The 23398-nt window shown below is 43.7% G+C and overlaps 1 protein-coding gene across 2 annotated transcripts; it reads right to left on the bottom strand.

The window, feature by feature from the left end:
* Nucleotides 1–1338: 1338 nt before the first annotated feature.
* On the bottom strand, nt 1339–23326 carry TAF5L (TATA-box binding protein associated factor 5 like). 2 transcript variants are annotated; one of them, XM_075495863.1, is made up of 5 exons: nt 23086–23326; nt 17957–18101; nt 12906–13010; nt 9316–10040; nt 1339–3330 (listed from the first exon to the last, which is right to left on the bottom strand). In XM_075495863.1, the coding sequence occupies exons 2-5, from the start codon at nt 18096–18098 to the stop codon at nt 2533–2535; spliced, it is 1770 nt and encodes a 589-aa protein (XP_075351978.1). In that variant the 5' UTR covers nt 18099–18101; nt 23086–23326; the 3' UTR covers nt 1339–2532. The 2 variants fall into 2 exon arrangements, with proteins under 2 accessions (XP_075351978.1, XP_075351980.1); XM_075495865.1 differs by lacking the exon at nt 23086–23326 and adding an exon at nt 22262–22554.
* Nucleotides 23327–23398: the final 72 nt, after the last annotated feature.

The following is a 23398-nucleotide window of genomic DNA, read 5'->3' as shown; positions in this document are numbered from 1 at the left end:
CCTCAGAAATCACTTTTACATCTTTTAGCTTATGCACGTATAATAGGATTTGCTTCCTAAGTCTCTTTACTCTTGTCACTCTTGTATGCAAAATACTTCAGAATAACCGAACTAATAAAAAGCCCAATTCCACTACAGAAGTAAGATATTAAAGGGAATCTTTGTTCTCTGCCCATCTCACCTGTATTCCCCCCAATCCCCGCTTTTGCTTGCTGTTTGCTCTACTGCAGGACCAAAAGCCCAGCTGCTCTAAATCTAAACACTGCTCAGGACATACGGCAACAAACAGCAAAATAAGTTCCAGTGAACACTAGGGAGCCATATCCTTCCTAGGTATTCACACAGGCATTCAGCCAAGCACTTCGATGCTTTGCTACGATACAAGAGCAGTCATTTCACAATGAAATCTTTGGGCTAGAATCTACAGAATCAAGCAAAACCAAAACCACCATGGAGATTACTGCAGGTTGAAGAATACGTGTTTAGTCTGGTGAGCAGTATCGGCTCAATAGATCTGAAGGAGAAGGTCTCTCTAGAGACCTGCATAGCACAAAGCATCAACAATACAACCATCTCTCATACTGCTTTTTTCAAAATGCCTGATCCTGGTCTGGGATTGTTGAGCTGCTCCACACTTTTGATATCCAGCCTTCAGAAGATTAGCAGTGCCATTCAACTCCAAGTATACAGAATGGTTTCTGGTACTCACAGAGCTGAGCCACAGCACACACTGTTACTAATCTCAGAAAGGTCAAACACTTCTCTGATAATAGGTTTTGGTCATTTACCAACCTAAGTAGACTGGGGAAAAAAAAAAAAGGCAATTGTGAGCTGTCATCTAAACTCTTAGATTGTTTGGATGTTCCAAAGAGAATTCTCTCATGAAACTCCAGAAGGTCTGAGGGAAGCTGAAGGGAATTATCATTTAATACCAATAGCCTGTCTAGAAGACGTTAGTTAGGATTGTGCCTTTGCTCGAAAGAGGCATTTTAGAACATCAAACCACAAATTAAAGGATCATGCAGCACTACAGAATGAGGCCTTCTGGTGCAGTGTCAACATCTGGGGGTACCTCGATCCTCCATGTGCATTTCAGCTGACCTACAAAGCTGTGTCAATACCCTACTTCATGACCTGCCACGTCAGCTCTGTGGAAAGCAAGTAGAGGGATATCAAAACAGCATGCACCAAGTGAGTGAGACCAGCAGATTCAGCCTCCAAGTGCCAAGCAGGCTCTGGCTCAAGCAGTGTAGGAGAAGCACGCTCCTGCCCTCTCCTTCCCATGCAAGTCAGAGAAAGTTTCCCAGAAAGGGACCAAACAATTTTTTTTTTTTTAAACTAAATGCTTTTAATAGAAAACAAAATACAAAATAACTCTTTCCAGAAAGCAGAAATATTTAATCTCTCCAAATGACAAACTAGAACGTGCTTTTTCCGTAGATCCTTGTTGTAAATGCTGATGATTTATCTCACAAAGTGTTCATGAAACAGATATTGCAACATTTTGAGAAAAATCCGACAGTGGCAGAGCTGCCTCTGTGTACGCACAATAATTTAGTAATACTATTTTTTCCCTATGTCACTTTGTGTGTCTCTCTCTCCTCGTCCCCCTCTCCTTAGACTGCCAACTTCCATTTACGGAAATATTTCTGTGAGGTGCAGTGGTGGATTGACATGCCCCATTTCCATTAGGAGTCCAAACGTAGCCACTTCAGTTCTATTGTGCCCTCCCTCCAGACAAGGCAAGTCATTTATTACCCTTAAAGCCACTGCTCTACCCCCACTGTCCTCCCATCCTCAAAACACAGTGCAACCAGGTTCAGAAAGATTCCTAATTAATGGAACATAAATACAAATATCACAGCTAGTACCAGGAACCAAACCCAAATGACAATGCAGAGATGGGCCCCAACTGAGGTCAGATTTCCGTCCCCTTACTAAAAAGAAAGATGGTATTTTCTACTTAGCTAGTCCAAAATATTCCAGAAGTGCTATAGGGAGCTGTAATATTTAGGACCACTATCACTGTAGAAAATACATAATGTTCTTTTAATAGTAGGGTCTTAAAATGCTGGTCCTCTGCAATACCAGGAAAACAAAAGCAAAACAAAACAAAAAACACCGGGCCAGTAGTTCTCCACACACTCAAGCCTCAGTTAACAGTAGGTAAGATGTGCCCATCAATCAATGCAGGATATTTAAGTGCAGGTCAGCAGCTTATCTGGTTGGCAGTTTCACTTGTCTGGACCAGGCTTTCAGTTTCCCCAAGCTACTGGATTTCCTCCCCTTTTCCCCATCCCTACAAGTACAAGATTAGAATGTATACATATTTTAATCACTCCTCCTTTTTTCCTTATTCCATTCAACAGCACAGGCCTTTTTGTGGGCAAGACATTTTAAAGCATTTGCATCACTCTGAACATGCCTTTCAAGGGGGCAGAGGAAGAAAAGTGTTTCACAGTCAGTAATCTCAGCTTGCAACGGACTCTGGCATTCAATACACCCACCCACTTCCCTAAGAAAAAACAAAATTTAATGTTCCTGATTTTCTTGTGCAACTCCAGTCACTAGAAGAAGATTACAGGCCATAAACTGTACGCTCAGTACATTATTCATTTGTCCGGTATATACACCAACCAGTTCACTGGAAGACCCATCTGCAGGGGCGTTGCAGTAAGTGTTCCGAATGTCCCAGACCCGGACTGAATTGTCCATCGACGCTGAAGCAATTAAACTACTGTCAGGGCTAAAAGTAAGGCTGGTTATGTTGTCCGTGTGCCCTCTCAGTTCTTTGTAAAGAGTTCCTGATGCCAAGTCCCACAGCTTTAGCCGCTGGTCTTCACCTGCTGATGCCAGGTACTTACCATTGGGAGAAAATGCAAGTGCTAGCACAGGGCCACGGTGCCCCGTGAAAAGACGCACTGAGTTGCCTTGCTGAGTGCTCCACAAGCGTACAGTTTTGTCCGTGGAGCCTGTCGCTAAGTAGTTGGAATTGGGGTGGAACTTGACACAGTCTACGTCCGCCAAATGGCCTGCGTATATTCGCAGCGGGTACGTCCGATCAAATGACCAGAGCCTTGCAGTGCGATCGTGGGAACCACTGGCAAAGTACAGGCTGCAGGGGCTAATATCCAAATCCCAGACAGGATAGGCATGCCCTTGGTACAACACAGTGTTTGTAAAGCTTCTGAGGTCCCAGTATCTGATGGACATGTCCTCGGAACAAGATAAGAGTCCCGAACTGTCTGAAAGGAACCTTGTGCTATACACAGGTCCACAGTGTCCTCTCAGGATCTTCATTTCTGTGCCTGCGCTGTCGTCCTCTTCCTCCTGGTCAGGGAGGAGAAAAAGAAACAAGAAAGGAAAGCATGTTTATCTGTTCACAAATACAGGAACCACCATGAGGAAAACAGGCGGGTGTTAATACATAAGGAGTTATTTTAGACGTGGCACATTTTGTGCAACTCAGACACAAACATTGCTAGTGCATTTGCTACATCTAAGTTAATGCTGAAAGAGATGGTGAGATAAGACTTTATATAAAGGTTTTATCTTCATTTTGGGTAGCTTCATGCTCACTCCAGAAGGCACCTTAACCTGGGACTGTACACAAAGAGGAGAAAAAAGCAGTATTTTATGACATTTTTCCACTTGCTAAAACCATATGGTTATTCCCTGTCCACTCTCTACTAAACTTTTGGTTAAGATGTTGAAACAGATCTTGGCATCTGCTCTTTTGGTGTGGTCATTATTGGAAGTGAATCTCACAGTAGAAAAAGAAACACAGATATCTTAAACAAAAGGCAGGAGATGGAAAGACAAAGCATATTTGACAAGCCGTCTGCTGGACATTCTTTCTTAGTCCCACACATAAACAGAAACCCAGTAAGGCCGTAATATCTATTTCTCCATGCAAGCTCCATCCGGATGCTTTCACATCCTCACCCTTCAAGAACAGCAAATGTATGCAGCTTATTTAGGTCAAAGGATCTATTTTGGGGTAGGAGAAGATGAATAATCACAAAAAGGATGGCACTGGAAACCTTTTTATCCTGTAATTCTCCAATTCAAGTACCAGGGCAGATAGTCAACAAGTAAACGCTTTCACGTTTAAAGACTCTTCAGTGAGCTAAACAGTGCTAACAGGAACAGTGCTAAAGGAATCTCCCAATGGAGGGTAAGAGTCTCTGAAAGTCTACTCAAATAGCATCTCTTGACAATCAAAGGCTACAGACTGCACAATTTTCAACAAATCTCAACTCAAAAAAGTGTCCAACAAGCTGGGATCTCACTGACAGAGTGCGAGATAACCATGGCTTGGGGTGCATCTGTGTAGTAGCTTGAGACCACCCTTCCTCAGGGCTGTCAGGCAGACACTTTTCCTCAGTACTGAATCAGTAATGCTCATCCACAGACAATCTCTACACATCAAATTCAACACAATGCCCTTTTGTTTGTGAGCAGCCCCTTTAACTTTTATCATCACAAGTTTCCTGCCAAAGGAGCACTTCCTGCCCTGAGAGGAAACCCAATTCCCCAGGGCTACTGGACTGCTGATGACCAGCAGAAGTCAGTGTGTCATGAGCAGCTCTCCTGGCTGACACGACATCTCCCATCCCTCTGACCTCAGGACCCACAGACAGTTTTGCTTCAGACTTAGCAACAGTCCTGAAAGCCCTTCTCCTCCAGTAGTTTCAAATGTCCCATCAGAGGTGAGCAAACTCTGACTTAGCTAGCTTGCTGCCTTTCTCCATCTCAACCGTATGCTTAGCAGTAGGCAGCAAGCCGTGTTTAGCAATGCTAATTCTCTTCAGAGGAGTCAGTGCCCATGGGAGTTTTATGATGTGGCTGGGAGCCAACTTCATCTCTACTATGGAGGTGAGGCAGAGAGAAACTGCAGGCTCTAGCACGAAAAGCCCCATTCTTATTCAAATTGCTTTTTCTACTTCAGATAGAGCATTGCTTGCTGGAATCCACAGCATCTCTAGGCTGTTAACCACATTAAAGGAGAGAGGCTGATACCTGCAGCATTTTATACTATTTAATTATGACCATAAGATTCCTGACAAGTTACCAGTGGAAGCCCATTCAAGTTACCTAGATTGTACTATAGTTTCTGTAAATTTTGCAAGTCCAGGTACTTAATTTTATGCCTTCAAATTCATACAGGGCTACCTGGGCTGTCTGCAAGCACCTACTCTTCTCTTCTTGTATTACAGTAGCAGCTTATTTGACAATGCATTCTGCAGCATTCAAAAACACACTCCTATATGGCCACAGGTAGCAAATCTTATCTTTGACATCCACTTAGCATAACAGCTGCACACTACTGTTACAGCTCACCAAAACCAGTATACCCATAATGCTTCTGAGTCACTAAATTTTCCATTTCCTCCCTATCCAAGTTAGTCTGCTGGCCAGATTAACAAAGCACCTGGAAGTGCAGCCACTACATTACTGCCTTGCAGAACCAAGCTTCCTTTCTTTGTCAGATCAAGCACACTCTTCCTTGCATCCCACAGCTACTACCATGTAGGTGAGCATTTACAGCAGCTATAGAAAGGTTGCACCCTGTGTTATAAATCAGCAGGGAGGAAGAGAACCCCTCTTCATAATATTTTTTCAGGACTCCAATTTCACACACTGAATATGTTTCCTGGATATAACATACTACCGAGATATCCATTAGCTCCTTCTGAAGTTGTTGCTGCTGCACGTTAGCATGAACAATTTTTATTTCCTTGGAATGGACAAGAAATTAAGTTATATAAGCCTATTTTAATCAATAACCTACACACACACACTAAAAGCTACCTTTTATTGTTTGTACTATTCATTTTGAAAAGAAGAACTATCAAAACAGATTTTAAGTAATAAGAGAACTGGAAAACCTACCAACACTACTAAAATGAGCTAAAAAAAAAAAATTTACTCTTCAACAGTGAACAGGAAGTCTTCCTGAGCAAGTACAAGACTCCCAAAAATTATATTATGAAGAAATTGAAAAGAACAAAAATGTTGGCATGTTTTGTTACACAGTACACCTTCCAAATGATACACCTATGGACAGACTGCCCAGCTCCCCAGCTATTACTTAAAGCAGTAATGGATTTTGCATGACAGTCATCTGGACTCAGAAAAATTTACTGCCGATGCATTTAACCTTGTAAGCAGCAAACATTATCTAGCTGACAAAAATTATCTTGATCATCCACCCAGCATAAGCCTCAAGGGAACAAGTGAGCCTCAAAAAGCAACAATGATAACCTCAAAAAACCCCAAAACAAACAAACAAAAATCTCACCCCATCCCTGTGCCCCCCCCCCCCCCCAACTAGTAACAGGTTTCCCGGGGTGTCATCATCTCTCTCATCCTGCAGTGCTCTTAAGATGTCGAAAGGGAAGATCTCTTACTTGCCTACAGTAGGGATCTCCTAGCAGGGAAAGATGAGGCAGTAGATACCATGGCTCTCTTTGCAGGACATTTCTTACTGCTCCTTCCAGAATTCCCTCCCAGCTGCCATCCACCAAGGTGTCAGCATCATCCCCGCTCACTACCACTTGAAGGACCACTGCCACTTAAAAGCAGAATCTCAGAAGCAGAGCTGAATGGGGTCAAGTCTTAGTCTTCACACAGTCTTCACAGCATTTAAAGGCTTCCACTCTTGTGGCTTGGAACAGAGAGTATTATTTTCTGTTGTTGATTTATGTAGTACCAGCGATGAGCATGGCAAAATTGCAGAGAGACAAACAATACGTTCATTTGCACAGCTGCAAAACTGCGTTTTTACACTGGACCTTAAGTAAGAGAGACTATAAAGTGGTATTTGTGAGATGCTACTATAAAGAAAATGGAATTATTTTATCCCAAAATAGTACGCCTCTCCTATTTCCAAGAAGCAAGACAACACTGGTGAAGTGCACTGGGGCATCACACTGAGCAAAATTCACTAAAACCTAGTAGATGACTTTGACCTTACTGACACAAAGGCTTTTACATGGACTAGGAAAAAATGTCATTCTCTAACACTTTTGCCAAGTCTCAACCTCATTTTTATATATACACATACACAGAAAAAGAGTTAATAAACCCGATAGCGTCATTTTAGTGCCACACTGAACAAGATCCACTGAAACTAGCACAGTTTTAGACTTCTATATCTTCATAAACAGAAGGACCTATTTGCTTGCAGCAAATCAGAAACCAAGCTGAAGATTAATTATTTCAAGCACTACTATTTAAAATACAGTATCCAAAGCTAATTACACAATACAGAAATCAACCATAACAAACAAAATTTAGAAACCTTACAAAACCCAGCCAAGTTTAACATCCTCACAAGTTATTCTGTAGAACTCAGTGAAGTAATGTCTAAACACATTCAGAACTTTTGTTCTTTGTCAAAGTTTTCATCAGATTTATCACTGTGAATTGTTGCTGATCATACTGCAGCAACAGTCTAAAACACAGCCCCTGTTTACACTGAGCTGCATTACTGATGACTGCAGCCCGCTCAGGGTGGTCTTGTTTGGTCTGTCTTAGTATCTGTGGCTTCTACTCCTGTGGCACCCAAGCGGGTGCTGGTCTGTTCCCACCTGCGACCCCATGGGTGCCTGTATATTTTTACTTAGGGCTCCCAGATCCTGGAATTTATTTCCTTTGTAGTCAATAGGCTTTCATTTACATTTGGGACATGTAACCAGCAATGCATTCAGGCTGGTATCCCCCCCTTAACTTTGAACTCCTGGTCAGGTCACTCTTTGTTTTGTCAGTGGTGAAGTTATTCAGGGCAATGATGACTTTGATCTGTGCTGGTCTTTGACCAGTTTTTGGTTTTAGACCTGTACATAAATACTGCAGGATACACAAAATACTAAATAGCCAACGAGAGCCATTTATACTGAAGCTTCGGCACCCGTTTCATAATACATGTACGATATGCAAGTATGTGCCTATGTGCCAAAAAAAAGCTAATATACACTCCTGATAACCTCACAGTATCTCACTTTTCTATAGTCTGCAGCCAAAGGAGGTGACTTGCTGATTTAGCAGAGAAATTCTCTGTCACAGGTTACTGACATTTGGTTTCCATGACAGGCAATACACACAGTCATGTGTCCTATGAACTCTTGTAGCTTATAATGAAAACAAGTCCACAGATCCATCTTGGGCTAGTCTGACCCACTTACCTGCTCACTCTGCAGAAAGGGTTAACCTGGGAGGCGGTGAGCAGGCCGCTGTGCTATCTCACCTGGATGCCTGCCTCTGGTTCTCAAGCTGACTAACAAAGCAATCCCTAACCACAGATCCCTGCATACAGCAAGCTCTCTGTGCTCTTCCAAAATAAACAGAATCCTGCCACTAGGTATTTTTTATAAGAGGAAGAAAAAACAGTGGAAAAAAGGATGTTTCTCCTGCTAAATGCTCAACACAAGAACAAATGAGGCTTTTCTCCCCCCCCCAAGAGGGGAGTGATTAAACAAAGGAAGAGTCACAAATTCTGATCTCTAACCAGATATAAGATGCTACGTGGGCAGCTGTGGGAGGAAGGGCGTGGCTAGAAGGCAAAAAAAAAAGTAAACTGAAGATGCTATCTAGCCTGGCATGTGAAGGCACACACATCCCTGTCCTTGTCTCCAGCACTCCAGAGTGGGAAGCCTCTGAAGTTTCTACACTGCAGATTCCTTAACAGAGACATTTTGCATAATTTTTCCATGCTAACTCTTCACCTCTGGTTAAGGTGATTCGTTAAACACAGTTTTGCACTTAAGCATTCCTCCTTCCTCTTGAGGCCTCAGACCAGCCTCCTTTGGCTCTTTCCTTACTTTGTCTTTATTTTCCTCTTCCTGCGTCTCTCCCCTTCTCTCTACCCTTCTGACTGGTTGTTCTGAGCCACTTTCCTTCTAGTCTTCATTCACCACGGTGTGTTTTTACTGCCCGCATCTCCTTGTTTCCTCTTTCCATCCATAAGACAGCTCCATGCTCCTCAGGGGAGGGAGCCTTCTCTAGTCACCTGTGTCCTTAACTGGGCTGCCTGTGTAGTATCATCTGTTCAAGGACAGCTGGAGGAGGGAGATCAGCACCTAGGACTAACAAACTATGACCCAAGCACAAACTCATTGCACCTCAGCGCAGCATTTACAACCACTGCAGGAAAGAACAAGGATGAGAGTAGGGTATAAAATTTGTGCATCAAGGCAGATAGGTTGTGGAACAACCTCACAGTCCCCTAAAACACTACTAGATACTCCACAATGCATGCCCAAAATACCTCGGCAGAAAGGGTAGGGGGGGGGAAAAAAAGGGTATCCAGACCTCCTCATCCAGGATGTCACAAGCCAGGCGGATACGGGACACATCAACGAGGTGGGGTTCAGATTTTAACTTCCTGGAACGCAGGCTCCACAGCTTCACACACGAATTATCAAACCCAGCAGCAAGCAGCTTGCTATTTGGTGAAATCTCTGCAGTGTTCAGCAACTGCTCCGTGTTATAGAAGGCATAGAAACAGATGGTCGTTAAGGAAGGGGGCCCATCCTTGACACGTTTAATGCTGTCCTGCAGTAAATCCAGCGCTGCCTCGTTCTGCAGAATGGAAGCAGGCATGTCGCTGGGCTCCAGGCCGTTGCTCTCGTTGCGTGAGGAGCTCCCACCAGCGTAGAGCTGGTAGTCAGTCCTCTTGGCAGGCTGCACATCCAGGTGAATGTGCAAGGTCAGGACTTTGCACAGAGCGTTGTTGTTGTCACTTTGGAGGTAGCGAAGAAGGTAGTTGTAGCTGTCCTCTTGAAGGCGGATGACGTACTTGTTGTCCAGAAAAGCCCGGAGCTTCAAGTTGGACAGGATATCTTGAATAGTCATGGTAGTCTGCAACTGCTCAATGATATCCTTCTGGCTGGCATTCTGCAAGAACATGCCATGGAAGCGGCTGTAAAAACTGTCCACTGTGCTTTTTAGGCCATTCTGGACCATGTTCAGATGGAGGTAGACGAAGAGGGGATACAGAAGAGGCATCACTTCATGGCTGTGCTGAGAATCTGAATCTACATAAAAAAACAGCAACAAACTTTGAATAATTTCTCAATCCACTTTCTACTGGGAATAAAACAGAGCAAGGACAATTACTGCAAAAAGCCTTGACAGCAGCCTCAGAGAGCAAGCAAGAGGAGACTTTTGTTGGTGCATCTAAGTGAAGGTCTTCTGTCACCTAAAGGGGATACACGGTACCTAAAGATCCGAAGAGAGATTTTCAAGTCAGTGAGGTATGTTGTCCGAACAAAACATGAAGATTTCAAAACCCTTTTTTAGGTGTGGGCCAGCTATTAAAATACCACCTCAAACTACACGACAGCTGAATTTTCCCCCTATGTATTTAAAAAGAAAAACCATGCCCTCTGTTTATTGCAATAAATGGACTTTAAAATGTACTCATTATATTTAAAATAGTATTTAACGTATTTAAGTCAAAATGATTTACCTAGCTTGTGCGGGCCTGCACTTTGGTGGCTTTTTTTCCTCTCAGCTTCAATAAAACTTGCATGTGGTGCTTCGGATGGAACTGATTTGTCTCCAGGGGAAAGGAAGCTACAGTTTCCAAAATGTACTGCAATATGCTGTGCTCGTGTTTTATTTCTGTGCCTGCTCATGTGCACGCTTTCTCTCTCTCCTCCTCTCTCTGCCAAGGCAAATCCCAGCAGTAATTCCAAGTACACAGTGTAACAAACTCCCGATTAGGCTGTGCTGTACCTTGCAGAGACTAATCTGTGCAACAGCTCCACTCCTCCTTCACCAGCTTCTTGGGGCTGTTTCCCTCCCACGTTCAGCAGGGAGCCGTAAGGAGCAGAGCCCTGCCATAGAACACCACGGCAATGTACAGGGCCACAACAGTGAGTTACTGGAGGCCCAAATGGTCCAAATTACTGGAACAAAATAGGCATTGCTGATCTTCAAACAGCACTACTGGTCTTCCAACAGCATTGCTTCTTTTCAACTTGTTCTTCCCTCCTGCCACTCACCAATGCATGCTCTTTTTTCCCCTTTCCATTATGTTATTTTTCCTCTCCTGTTGAGCACCCATCCAGACTTTTTCCAGTCCATACTGTGCCTCCCTCCCATTTCTATATGAGTAACTACAGAGCATGTGTATGCTGTGCAGTGTATACATACATATTTGCATACTTATGCATCATTCTCCTTTCTGTCCCACTGAAAGCGGGCCAAAGCCAGTGAAACCAGAGGTCTGTATGTAGTAAAAGCGCTAAGCAGCTAGCAGCTGCTCTTTTCTCTGTAAGTGCTCTACTACAGAAATGCAGCAAAGGGAAGGACCTCACACTGCAGTGGGGGAAAAAGGGAAGAGATGGGAAGTTGGCAGAGACAGGAATGAAGAAAATGCTCCCCATGAACATATGAAGAGAGGTTACGGGAGCTGGGGCTGTCTAGCCTGGAGAAGATTAAGGGGGTATCTAACTGCTGCCTTCAGTACCCAGTTGGACATTATGGAGGAAAAGAAGCCAGCCTCTTCTCAGAGGCGCTCAGTGAAAGGACAACAGGCAAGCTGCTGCGAGGGAAATTCTCACCAAATCGCTCAGCCCTGCAGCTGGGACCCAGAGGTGTAGTAGTGCAATCTCCACACTTTTTGATTTTCAAAACCTGTTTGGACAAGGACCTGAGCAACCTGATCAAACTCTGACCTTGCCCTGCTTTGAGCAGCAGGTTGAATTAGAGATCTCTAGAGTAATTCCTAAATTATTCAGTGGTCCTAGTCCCCTGTCCACTCCTCAGTGCCCCTGGAGGCAGGCATCACAGAAATGGGAAGTGTCCTGCTGCGCCTTGTGGCTGGCTGGCAAGTTACACACATGAACTACTTCTGTTCCTCAAAGGGAGTAGGAAATCAAAACTGAACAAGAGGGACAAAAAAAGATGCAAATGGTTGACATGAACACCAAAACCATGCCTAGCACTTGCCCAAGCAATATTTAAGCCACTGAACAGAGCAGTCATACTTCTCAAAAATCTATTAAACCGTACGAATTTACCCTCAATACTGAAGTGCAATGGTGTTGAACTGCTCTAGGTGGCAAGCCTAAAACTAAGGCACTATTTTCTGCCTCTGCCTTCTTGCCTGCCTCCCTCCCTTTCCCTTCAACAGCTATCAGGAATATTAATCCTAGTGTTACACACACTGGGATCAAATCCCTACACTGGACAAACATAGATGTGCTCAAAGGCGGGAGGAGTGGCAACTTCACTTTCCTTGGTACTATTATCTAAAAATCCTACCTGCTTTCTTCTTCCCACATTTGGGACTTATAGAAGAAATAAGGACATTCCCAGGAGTGACCCCCCACCTTTTTTTTTTTTTTAATAAATAAATAAAAAAATCATGATTCTCTTCTGCATCACACTACAGAATGAGAATTTTTTTTCTTTCTGTCATATACCTCCAGTCTCAAAGCCAGTACGGGTAAATTTAAGGGAACAAATTCTCCCTTAAAAATCTAGACCATCATAAAAAAAGCCAATTATGAATAAAATTAAAAACGCTAACCTAGGAGACAGCAAAGAACTACATTAATTTCTAAGTCACCTGCCTTTCACATAAGACTCTAATCTTCCTTCTTGCCCTGTATACGTATGTCTAGAAGATCTACACATATACAAAGGCCACATGCTCGAACAAGAAAGGGCAAACAGGCAGCTATCTACAAAAGTCAAAGGTACTCAGCACTCAGGCATCAAAAAAAAGGAAAGAAAAAGAAAAATATTTCTAATTGTAGTAAATGAAATCTCAAAACTAGAAATCAAAAGATTGTTAGAGACATGATTTTTTATTATACTGCCCTTTACTCATTGAAATGACAAAGAAAAAAAATCAGCTACTTTCCTCTTCCTTGCTTCCTGATATTTACCTGTGAGAAAATTGCGTAATCGTCCAAATTGTACTTCATATTGCTGTGGCTCCGCCAGGCAGGGAGCTGCAGACACAACGTTGGCACAACCAGATTCAGATTGGACTGTGAAATAAAATAAATAAAATTAAGTAAGGATTTAAGGAGTTTTGCATGCATGTCTGGAAACAAAGCCTCTCATAAAATCCAAGGTAATGCAGCCACCAAGGTGACATTTCATCTTTCAAACCGTCCAGGGATGTCTGAAGCATCTAAACATGGCATTAACAACCTAGACAGATCATAAATGAGAAAGTATACTGAAAGCTTAAAAAACCCCTAAAAAGCTCAGCAACTCACCTGCTCTCCCCAGGACACATTTTTAAGTTTTCAAATACTCTCAGTTTCTTGGGAACTTAAGGTTGTAACGCTGTCACAGATCCCTTCAGTTTTACAAGATACTCAGCAGTTTTACTACTTTGCACTCAGAAAAGATGAGGAAATGAATCTACAACTTTCTACAAAACAAAGTTTCTTTTTCAGTTGGACCCACCACCCATCGTGGACAGAAGGTCTGTAGTGACACTACCTCAGTCTCAAATTCCTCGGCCCAGTCATTATCATTTACTACAGATTATAATAATTATCATTTACTAGTCTCCCTGAAGTGGTAGTGAAGACACACTGAATCTCTAAGCAAACACTAGTTTTTAATCAAAACGTGTCCTGCTCAATGAGGATTTTAGGGTAAAGGGCAGCTGGTATCTGACCACAAACCCATTCGTTATAGTCTCCTGAGATGGTGTTAAACCAATTTTCAGAACCAGTATCAACTCTGGTAGAAATGGTTCTGAACTATTTAGAAAGGGAACTGGCTTTTCTTTCTCTGGCACAAAACCTTTGCTCTTCTGCTAACCCCTCAAAATTTGACAGGGGACTTTGTGCAAGTTTACAGACACCTACCAACATACCCTAAGCATATACAAATACCAGTGATTACAAACACAAGTTACAAAATTTACATTTCTAAATTTTAACTAATACGTTAATTTGTCTGCTCTTCTAAGAAAAGCACAAGAGGGCAAGGAGTTTCACTCTGTTTTCCTTTCCTAATGTTTTTTTTTAATTCATAACTGTTTTCCCTCCACAAAACCTATTTTTATTACTCTCACTTTCAACTCCTTCAACTTCTTTCAGTCTCCCCTGCCCCCCACTGCTTTCCATCCTCTCTTTGCCTTCCTAGTCCTGATTGATCGCTTTTTGTTCCAGCATTTGGCTCACGCACAGAGGCACAACTCTGACAGCCCTGGAAGTCTATAAACAACATCATCAAATTTTCACATGCTAAAGAGAGATAGGCCAGCCTCCAGCTCATCTCAATGCTTCTAATTAGAAAGAGATCAGCACATGGTGTACAGGCAGCCTGTCACTATTCTCCCCTCTCTCTCTCTCTGGGAAGACACAGGTCTAGCTCCCTGAACCTTATGGAAATACAGGAGGTGTGTTTACCGACTCTCCACGGCAAGCTAAATTCAGCTTCGGAAACAGAGCGCTGGGCTGTGCTTATCATCCCCTCATGGGGGAGGGAAAAAAAAAAAAAAAAATCCAGATTCCAGCACCGATACCCTATCTTCACTCAAATCAGTTTTGAAATAAACAAATATAACCTGTTGAAAGGTACAGATACACTGTGCTTTCCACAACCTGCCTGCTTCAGAAACTCAAACTGGTAAGAACTCCAGGCTCACATACTGGTACTACCTAACAGCTGAAGTAAGAAACTCTGCTATTGGGACTAAAATTTAATATAATCAATATTCAGCATGAGAAGGTAGACTGCATGCATGCACACGTAGTAACTCAATAATGCTTAGTGACAGTGTTCAATGTCACACATACTACTCCTTGTAAAAGAAAAGAAAAACAAATATGAGGGCCTGTCTTTTATGCTGTGTCACAGGGTTACGTACAAGGGTCAACTTCACGGGCTTCTGGTGGCCTTGTTTCAGCAAGAACGGGAATGACTTGCCACCTTGCTCATGCCATACAAGCACAACTTACTGTCCTTGGCTTTGTGAAGTGCTCCCTCCATGACACCTATTTAACTTTCTCTGTATGAGCAACTTAATTCCAAAATTAAGATTTACTTCATGCTTCAGAAAGAGGAACATTGTATTTGGTACCTATCCTAGAGCAGTCTGACTCTGCAATCATTATGCCCTACTGTTTCAGTAATGATGCTAGAGCTCATCCCCATCAAACAAATGGTAAACGAACCCTACACATCAGACAGTTATAACAAGTTCAAATTCTAATTCTTTTCCTTCCCAAAACTTTACACCAACCAGAACTGCAAAAGGGATGAAGAGCTCAACTGATTCCAAAACAACAGAGTAAATTTTTAGGCATACTTTTCTCCTGGTGGAAATAAAACAGTGGCCATATCCTTCTACTATATTAATAAATCCACCATAGTTTCTTTTCCACCTTCCCCAGTGGTCATAAGAACGTCTGTTGGAAACATCTGCTCCTTGACTTTACTTCCAGTAATTGTAGCCAGCTATGCGACCTGATAGCAAATTCAAAGGAACTCACTCCTAACTTGGGGATATGGACAGTAGCTTCCTGCTCTTATGTGTTGGCTACGAGCAGCATTGCTTCCAGCTAACAAATGAGGGGCTACTGTAAATGCTGTTTCACAGCAACTGATTCCTCTTTTACATTGAGTGTGATGATGCATAATTTTACATTATTTCAGATAGTCCTATGTGTCGATAGCATACTATGGGCAATATTAGAGGAACCTGTTCCTTAAGTCACTCATTCTGTCCTCAAATATTCTTCTAGTTTCCTACAGAAATACGGGATAGTCATGAGAAAGCTCTGTGCTGTATTTACTGCAGATGTGATCAGACAGCATGCTAGACAATCTCATCTGGGCTCCCTTTCCCACAAAAGGTTGGACCAGATGATCTTTTGCGGTCCCTTCCAACTTGGGCTGTTCTATGATTCTGTGAAAACAGAGCTGTACAGATATAGCAAGTATATGAAGCAATGGAGAAGCGCTGAACTCAAGAGACTCTGGAGACGAAAAAAAGAAATGCTGAGGTAAAACTGAGAAACACAACTATTTAAAACCAAAACCAGAGGACACTCTTCACTGTGAAAGAAGTAGTCACAGAATTGAGGACAGAAGTAAGCAACTCTCCCATTTATACAGGCTGGTTAATTTAAAAGTCAAACAAAAGAAAAGAGCTGAACAGAAAAAGTGAGGTGAGTATTGTTCAGGAATGAGCAAAGACGTCTTCAGACAAAAATATTTGATGGCTTTCCCCAAAATACAGCAATGCAGGCTTTAGAATCTGGTCAGTTTTTATTCAGTTTGCCAAACTAAGATGACTGCAGCAGAAAGTATTTTCAGCCTCTGTTGTCAGAGTAAGTACAAGCTGTGTTTTTCTTTTTCGACAGTCATTCACAGAACTGCAGCAAACTCACTGACAGCTTACTACAAGCATGTTTGACAAGAAGTAGTAGTAAGCAGCTGAATACATGAGAGCAGACCATTTTCAGTTCTAACGAAAACTGATGACTAAGTTCTGAATCACCAGCCACAAAACCCTTGCACTGGCAAGAGGATACAGACTAATAAGAAGTAGTTTAGTAATAACATTTGGTGAAAGATTAGTAAAAAGACAAAACCCAATCACACACTCATTCACACTCTTTACTGAAACGTTTTTTTTCCTGCATGATGCCATATGCAAATGCAAGGGCTTGCAATCCAATTCTTCTCTCCTACTTCAGATACTCTTGTGTCCTCCTGGTATAAATTGGTCCCAAGTTCAAAGCCCGTTTCAACACTGACCTTTCTACCCACCTCTCCTGTAAAGACTCCCATCAAAAACAATTCAGCATTTTACTTTGGTTTCATTCCTTCCCCATCTCCCCCAGTATTATTTCAGGGAGTTGCAACAAACTTCCGATACTTAGTCCGAAAACAGAAATAAAATGAAAAGTACTAAGAAGATGTAAGCGACTTCTAATAATGAAGTATCACCCAATTTCCTTCAAGCCCCTGAGAAAGTCAGCCCGGACATTTACCCACAAGTCACTCATCTTTGGATTGTAACTATGGCAAAATACTCTACAGGTGGACAGAGCTATTCTGGCGTCCAATTTTACCTAGCTACAAGCACAGTTGTAGAGCAACTAATGTTTTGTCAAATCAAGTTGTATCACAAGTAACTAAGGTCTCCACCACTCTTAGCCTGGGATACTGTCACAATCTAAGCAGTTTCATTAACAGAAAACATTTCCTCCTTTCATTTTCACCCAAAGGTCAGCCCAGTATTTTCTATTACTTTTACAGGTAAATTTCATCTTTATAACCTCCACATTGCTTTCATCCTTTCAGTATTTGTACGTGTTCAAGCCGTAGTGTAGTTTGTTATAACAAAAATAAGAATTACAATGAAGATTGTCAGACAGGACTTGAACAGCAGGTAGTGTAACAGGATTCAGAAGCCTTTAAGAAAGAAGAGAAAGGGAAAAGCAGGGAAATAAATTGTCTCATCCACTGAAGGGTTGCCTTTTTTTTTCCCCCCAAGTGACAGAGCAGAGCTTTCACAACCAGAAAGCTGACTAAGCCAGAGAAAGAAACAGTGTGTATCACTTCCATTTCACATTATATAGCTCCCCTGGAGTACAACGGTACAACAGATTTTCTTGCTTCTACTTACTTCCTTGTCTAGGTTCTTCTCACCTCCGTCCCAAAGCACCACTACTCACCAGACTTCATGTTCTCTGGGATAGAATATACACATTTTCACTACCTTGACCTGGTACTTCAGCCTGCTGTTTCACTGACCATGAATCTCACCTCATTACACTTTCATCCACATTTTCATTCTTCAAAAGTTCATAACTCACGCCAACTTCACTCTGGGAAATTTCTTTATTTCAAAAGGAGAGCTGTCCATATGTGTAGACAAATCAACGTAGTTACCAATATACACACTCACACTTGTCACAACTCTGCCAAGAAGCACCCATGGAAAATATGACAGGATTACCTGTGAGATTAGCTGCCATCTCTTCAGCAGTCTGACACAGCCTCAGCCCTTGTTTTAGGGGACCTTCCGAGTCCACATACTGACGGCGCTTGAGGTAGCAGGACACTGCCATCTGAATCTGTTCTGTGCGTACGCGTTTCATGACCTCAAAGAAAAGAAAGAGATGATGAGGCTCTTATTGTGTAGGTATATGCTAAGATCAACATACACCATAGCCGTATTAAAACTGATAGAAGACAAATGGCTCGGTATTTTCATTGCTGAAGTCAACTTCATTACTGAAGTATGAAACAAAACCTTTAGGCATTTGCCTCTCAGTACTAAGGCATAACTAGACACTTTGAACCAGATCCCTGAAGATACTTTGCTGCCTAATTCTACTAATTTCACCGAGGAATCAAAAATACTTTTGAGGATTCTCAACTTAAACTGCACTGGTGAGCTGAAGCATTTGTTTTTGTTAAGAATAACTCATAAAAAGGGAACGTTTCTCCTCCTTGCTTTTTTACAGTAGCAGTTTGGGTATTCTTCAGTCATTTTCTGATTCCTCTGCTTGACCAACCAACAAAACAATTCCAGAAGAGTCAAGGGAATGAGAAATTAATATAGAAAGAAGGAAATTTGAGAATCATAATGCTTTAAATAGCACACCTACTTGGTGAGTCCAAGACGCAATAGCTTATTGCCTGAACTTAAAGGTCAGAGCCAGACTTCTGGCACTGCCGTCAGGTAAGTCCCCAGAAAAAAACAGGGAAATTAAAACAAAAGCAGAGTCTTCTGCCTTTTTCACCTGCCCTATCTATCTAGACCTCCCTCCTACAAAAGCTAAACAAAAAAAAAAGAAAAAAAAAAGAATCCTTTGACATTTCCTTTATATAAATTTTGAAAGCCATCCTCACAAACACCACTTGGTAGTATCTCAAAACCGAAAGGAGCCTGATGCTAGCTTTTAGCCTCTGGCTTGTAATAAAAGAACCTCAGTAAGATGAACGCAATAGCACCCTTACTATTTGAGTAGTCCCTGAGTGCCACCAATCCTTCACAATAGCCATCGATTTTACACAGAAATTTAGATAACTTAAAAGGCTTTAAATAAAGCAGAACTAAGCAAGAGTTTTATTCTATCAGAATAATAGGTAAAGCCTGCCTCAAGATAGTTTTAATCCTTACAGCCACACGACCAGGGACCTGCATACGTTTTACAAGTGCACATACTTTCTGGTTTGAGTAGCTAAATCTGATGAAACACAGCTTCTCAGAGAGACAGACAAGGATGCCCTTCCCCTCCTTGTAAGAACTGTATTTCTAACAAAATGACAGCTTTAAAAATATGATCATAAATGAGCCTTTTCTAATACCCATGCACACTTATCCCAGTCGTTAGAACAATAAGCCTTCTGTGAACTTCCAAGCGGACAAGGATACAAGGTTTCAGCAAAAGTTACTTTAAACAGATACATGGAATTGCAAACCCATAGGCTTTAGCAAGAACCTTAAAAAGATTTCTGTTTGCTCTCACAGGTGAAAACTGTTGAGGGTGGGGAAGAGGCATCAACTGATACCAAGTTTTCAAAGCATTTCCAGATAGACCCATTAAAATCATGAGTTTCAACCACAACTTTTTCCACTCCAAAAGCAAACTTCCTTTTCATCTTCCTTGCAATTAAAGAAATTATATCTGAGGCTTACACTGTCTCAAATATAACACTTTCTCTGCTGCACAAAACTGTAGGAAAGACAGAATTCTAATGAAGACCACGAAGAAGGGTGGACACAGGGATGGACCAGCATCTTGTCGTCCTCCTAAAACACACCCTTAACTAAGCTTCGCAATGTATTACATTACCATTCTGCATTTCAGCTAGCAGTATGGACTCACATGCAAGTGACTTGCCCAGGTCCACACTAAAGCCTCTCCGTGCAGTCTGCCATACAGCTTCGGTTTGGGTGGCAACTTAATTATATTTGAGATGCTCTCATAGATGCTTATTTCAGGTTTAGAAACCATTTTGGAGAGTTTGCGTCTAGATTGTTGTATTTGGCTTATAATCCAAAAGAAACTCATTCCCACAATGGCACGGAACAGATTCAACTACATGTTTCTGAAGTGGTTTAGCCAGTCAAAACTGCAAATCGGCCTCAGGTCTGTGGTTCAATTGCAAAGAGAGAGCATCTAGAAATATCCTTGCCCATCCTTTTTTGCTCCAGTTACAGGATCAGTTTGCGCTAGGTTAGATTCAGTGAGAAAATCCTTATTCATTATGGCACAGCATGCATGTACAGATAATTCCTCATAAACTCATAATGGATTGGAGAAACCGAAAACTGGTGTGTGAAAGATGCAGAACTCCAGAGGATCCTTTGAAGTGACAGTGACAAACAAGAGGAGCACTGAGATCAGCCTTTTCAAGCTGCCGAACGAGCAGATGACCAACAGAGAAAATGGTAAATTTTAAATTATAGGCAAAAAAAGCAGTAGGTTACCCAGTAGTCTCAAATTCTGACATCGGGATCAGGCATTTTAGCAGCAAGAGAGAAGGGCCTGGGAAAGGAGCAGTCGCTGGCAGCTGATTCAAATCCGAGCTTTTTCAGAGCTTTGGGGATAACAGCGAAGCCCCAGTTTCTTCAGCCAAGATTAGCTACGTGGCATCTGCAGCTGCTTTATGCAATCTGTACAGTTTCTTGCTCCCTTCACATACCTTGTATACTCCTCCCAGCTGTCACAGAAGCGGGTGTTACAAACAGTATCTCAAGGAGATCCCTTTCCCTACTCCCAGGTGACAGAACAGGAACTACCTTACAGGAAATCCATCTTCACCAAAAAACACCCATGGGCATCAGACACACTATCACCCCTACTTTCATGTGAGGTCTTTGTTTCTTCGTTCACTTTGCCTTTATACTTCAGCCTCAGCATCACAAAGAGCAGCGTCACAGGAGCAGGGAAAGCGTTTGTGAAAAGTGCAAGAAGAGCAAACCCAACATTCCTACAAATATTCTTTATCAAGCCCTCAAAATTAGAGTATATCATAAAATAAACATAAGGATGGCTTGCCAAAATGCCTTTAACTGAGTTCAAGCTGAGCCAGTTCACAACAGGTCAATGATGCAGAATTTAAAGGCAAAAAAGGACAAGCCTGCCATTTTAACTTCCAATCAGTTTTAAGACTCTAGCTCTCATCGCTGAAGATAATCTCCAAAATATGAAACAAACTGAACGCATATAGCATTCCCTGTCCATGCCTGCAGAAAGCTTGAAACAATTGTTCAAAAGTCCCAGCTGCCCCGTTCTTCTCAAACAGGCAGAGAGAACAATAAATACTAATGCCATTAACTATTTTTACTGATAAGCAAAATACATAAGGAAAGAGAGAAGAAAGATCACATCGGGAGTCTGCACAGCTACAATGCAGCGTTTTCTGCAGTGTCACAAATTGGATCACACACACCAAAAAAGATATTAGGTTAAATTTTTTTGAGGAACCAAAAACACTGAAGAAACCCAGAGGAGAGGCCGATCATACAAAACACATCACAAGTTCCTCTTTCCTAGAAAAGCTGGAAATTAGCTGTGTACTAAGCATTGGGCCGAGAAAATTTGTTCCCTGCCTATGCTACATCCTGGGTACAGGTTTAGGCAGATTCCACGGCCTTGAAATATTACCAGTACAGGCATACGAAAAAGAGCTTGAAAACCAGCATTGGAAACGCTGCTTTTAAATATTCTGCATTCCTGTCCTGACGCAGGGACAGCAGTCTCTTCCTTCCAACAGACCGAGGAAAGACCTGTGAGCATCAGAGAAGAACCAAGGACAAGCAATCTTAAAAAAACCCCCAACAATAAAACAACCCACAAAAGCACATTTTGAATATTCTCTACCAAGAACCGTGTCTCAGGCCTCAGTTGTGGACAGAGAAGTACCATCTTTTATCTCTTACCACTACAGGTGAAATTTGGAGTCTACCAACAATACTAAATCACCTAATTTTTAATTTTGTGACATTAAGTTAATCTAAGATTTACGAAATTTCAGAATAAACAAAATAAACTGATACGAAGATCAGAACCTAGAGCCGAGGGACTTCACACACGCAGCAGCTGCAATTCAGAAAAACAGGCAAGTAAACACGACAAGTTGACAGGGAGACTCGGTGTGGCGGTGGTGCAAAATAGGAAAAGCGCTGCAGAGAGCAGGAACTACGGAGAAGGCTTTTGCCTGAGCAGCGGCGTTCATGCGACGAGGCAGAGAGAAAACAGCTGTGATTTCAGAAGAGCCACTTGCATCGGACCCGGATTTGGCTCACCGTCCACAGATTAAGCTTTGCCAACTCCACAAGGCTTTTTTTCCTCCCCCCCGAAGACAGGGCCAAGCAGCGCGCTTCACCCCTTCGATCTCCTCGGCGGCACCTGGGCAGGACGCGCCGTGCTCCTGCCCACAGGACACCTCCTTACGCCTTCGGCCTCCGCCACCCAACCCTTCCTCCTCCGAGCGCAGCGGCCGGAGCGAGGGCCGCTCGCCTCTAGGCCCCGCCAACAGAAACCCGGGCCAAGGCCAGGAGTCCCACGGAGCCCCTCGCCCGTCCCAAACGCGCCCGGGGCTGCTGCCGCCCGGGCAACGCTCACGAGTGGGAAACTGCAGGGCGCTCGCTGAAGGGACGCGAAAGCGAAAGTCTTCCCCTATCAGCATTAAAAAAATAAAAAAAAAAAAAAAAGGAAAAAAGACAAGGGAAGGGAAGCGGTGCGATAAGAAGCAGCTAATTAAACCCACGCACTTTGCACGGGAAAAAAACCCGTCACGATAAAAGCCCACCCCGCGACCTCCGGGCGCAGGGAAGCGCCCGGCCCTGCTCTCACCCGGGGCTGCCCTCGAGGGCCGCGCCCGTGCCCGAGCCTCCGCGGGGCCCGCCGGCCTCCCGGCAGCCGCCTGCCGGGCCGAGCCGGGCCGGGCCGGGCCGGGCCGGGCCTGCGGGCCTCCGCCACGAGGCGGCCCGGCGGGACGCACGGGGCCCGCTCCCGCCGCCGGCCGGCGCCGCCCCCCCCCGCGCTCCCCCACCCCGGCGCCGTGCGGGCCTCGGGCCGCAGCCCCGCGCCGGCCCCCGCTCCCCGCTCCGCGCCCGCCGCCACTCACTGAGCATCGCAGGCGGCGGCGGCGGCGGCGGGAGGCGGGGGCCGGCGGGGCCGGGGGGACGCTGTCACTGCGCCCAGCGGCGCCAGGCGCTGCCGGCGGGCGCGCCGCCGCTGCCGCCTCCCCTGGGTGCCGGTGGTGGTGGCGCTGGCGCGGCCGGTGCTGCCCGGGGGCCGGCGGCGGCCGGCGGCGGCCGCTCCATGGCTGGCTGACACACGCCGCGGCGGGCGGGCGGGCGGGCGCGGGGAGGGCGGGGGGGGAGCGGGGCTGGGGCCGCCCCGCGCGCAGGCGCCCTGCGGCCGCCAATGGGCGCCAG

This window comes from Mycteria americana, chromosome 3, assembly GCF_035582795.1.
Source record: "Mycteria americana isolate JAX WOST 10 ecotype Jacksonville Zoo and Gardens chromosome 3, USCA_MyAme_1.0, whole genome shotgun sequence".
In the NCBI taxonomy this organism is placed as follows: Eukaryota; Metazoa; Chordata; class Aves; order Ciconiiformes; family Ciconiidae; genus Mycteria; species Mycteria americana.
Note: the sequence above shows the minus strand (reverse complement) of the source record. Positions and strands in the feature narration are given on the sequence as shown.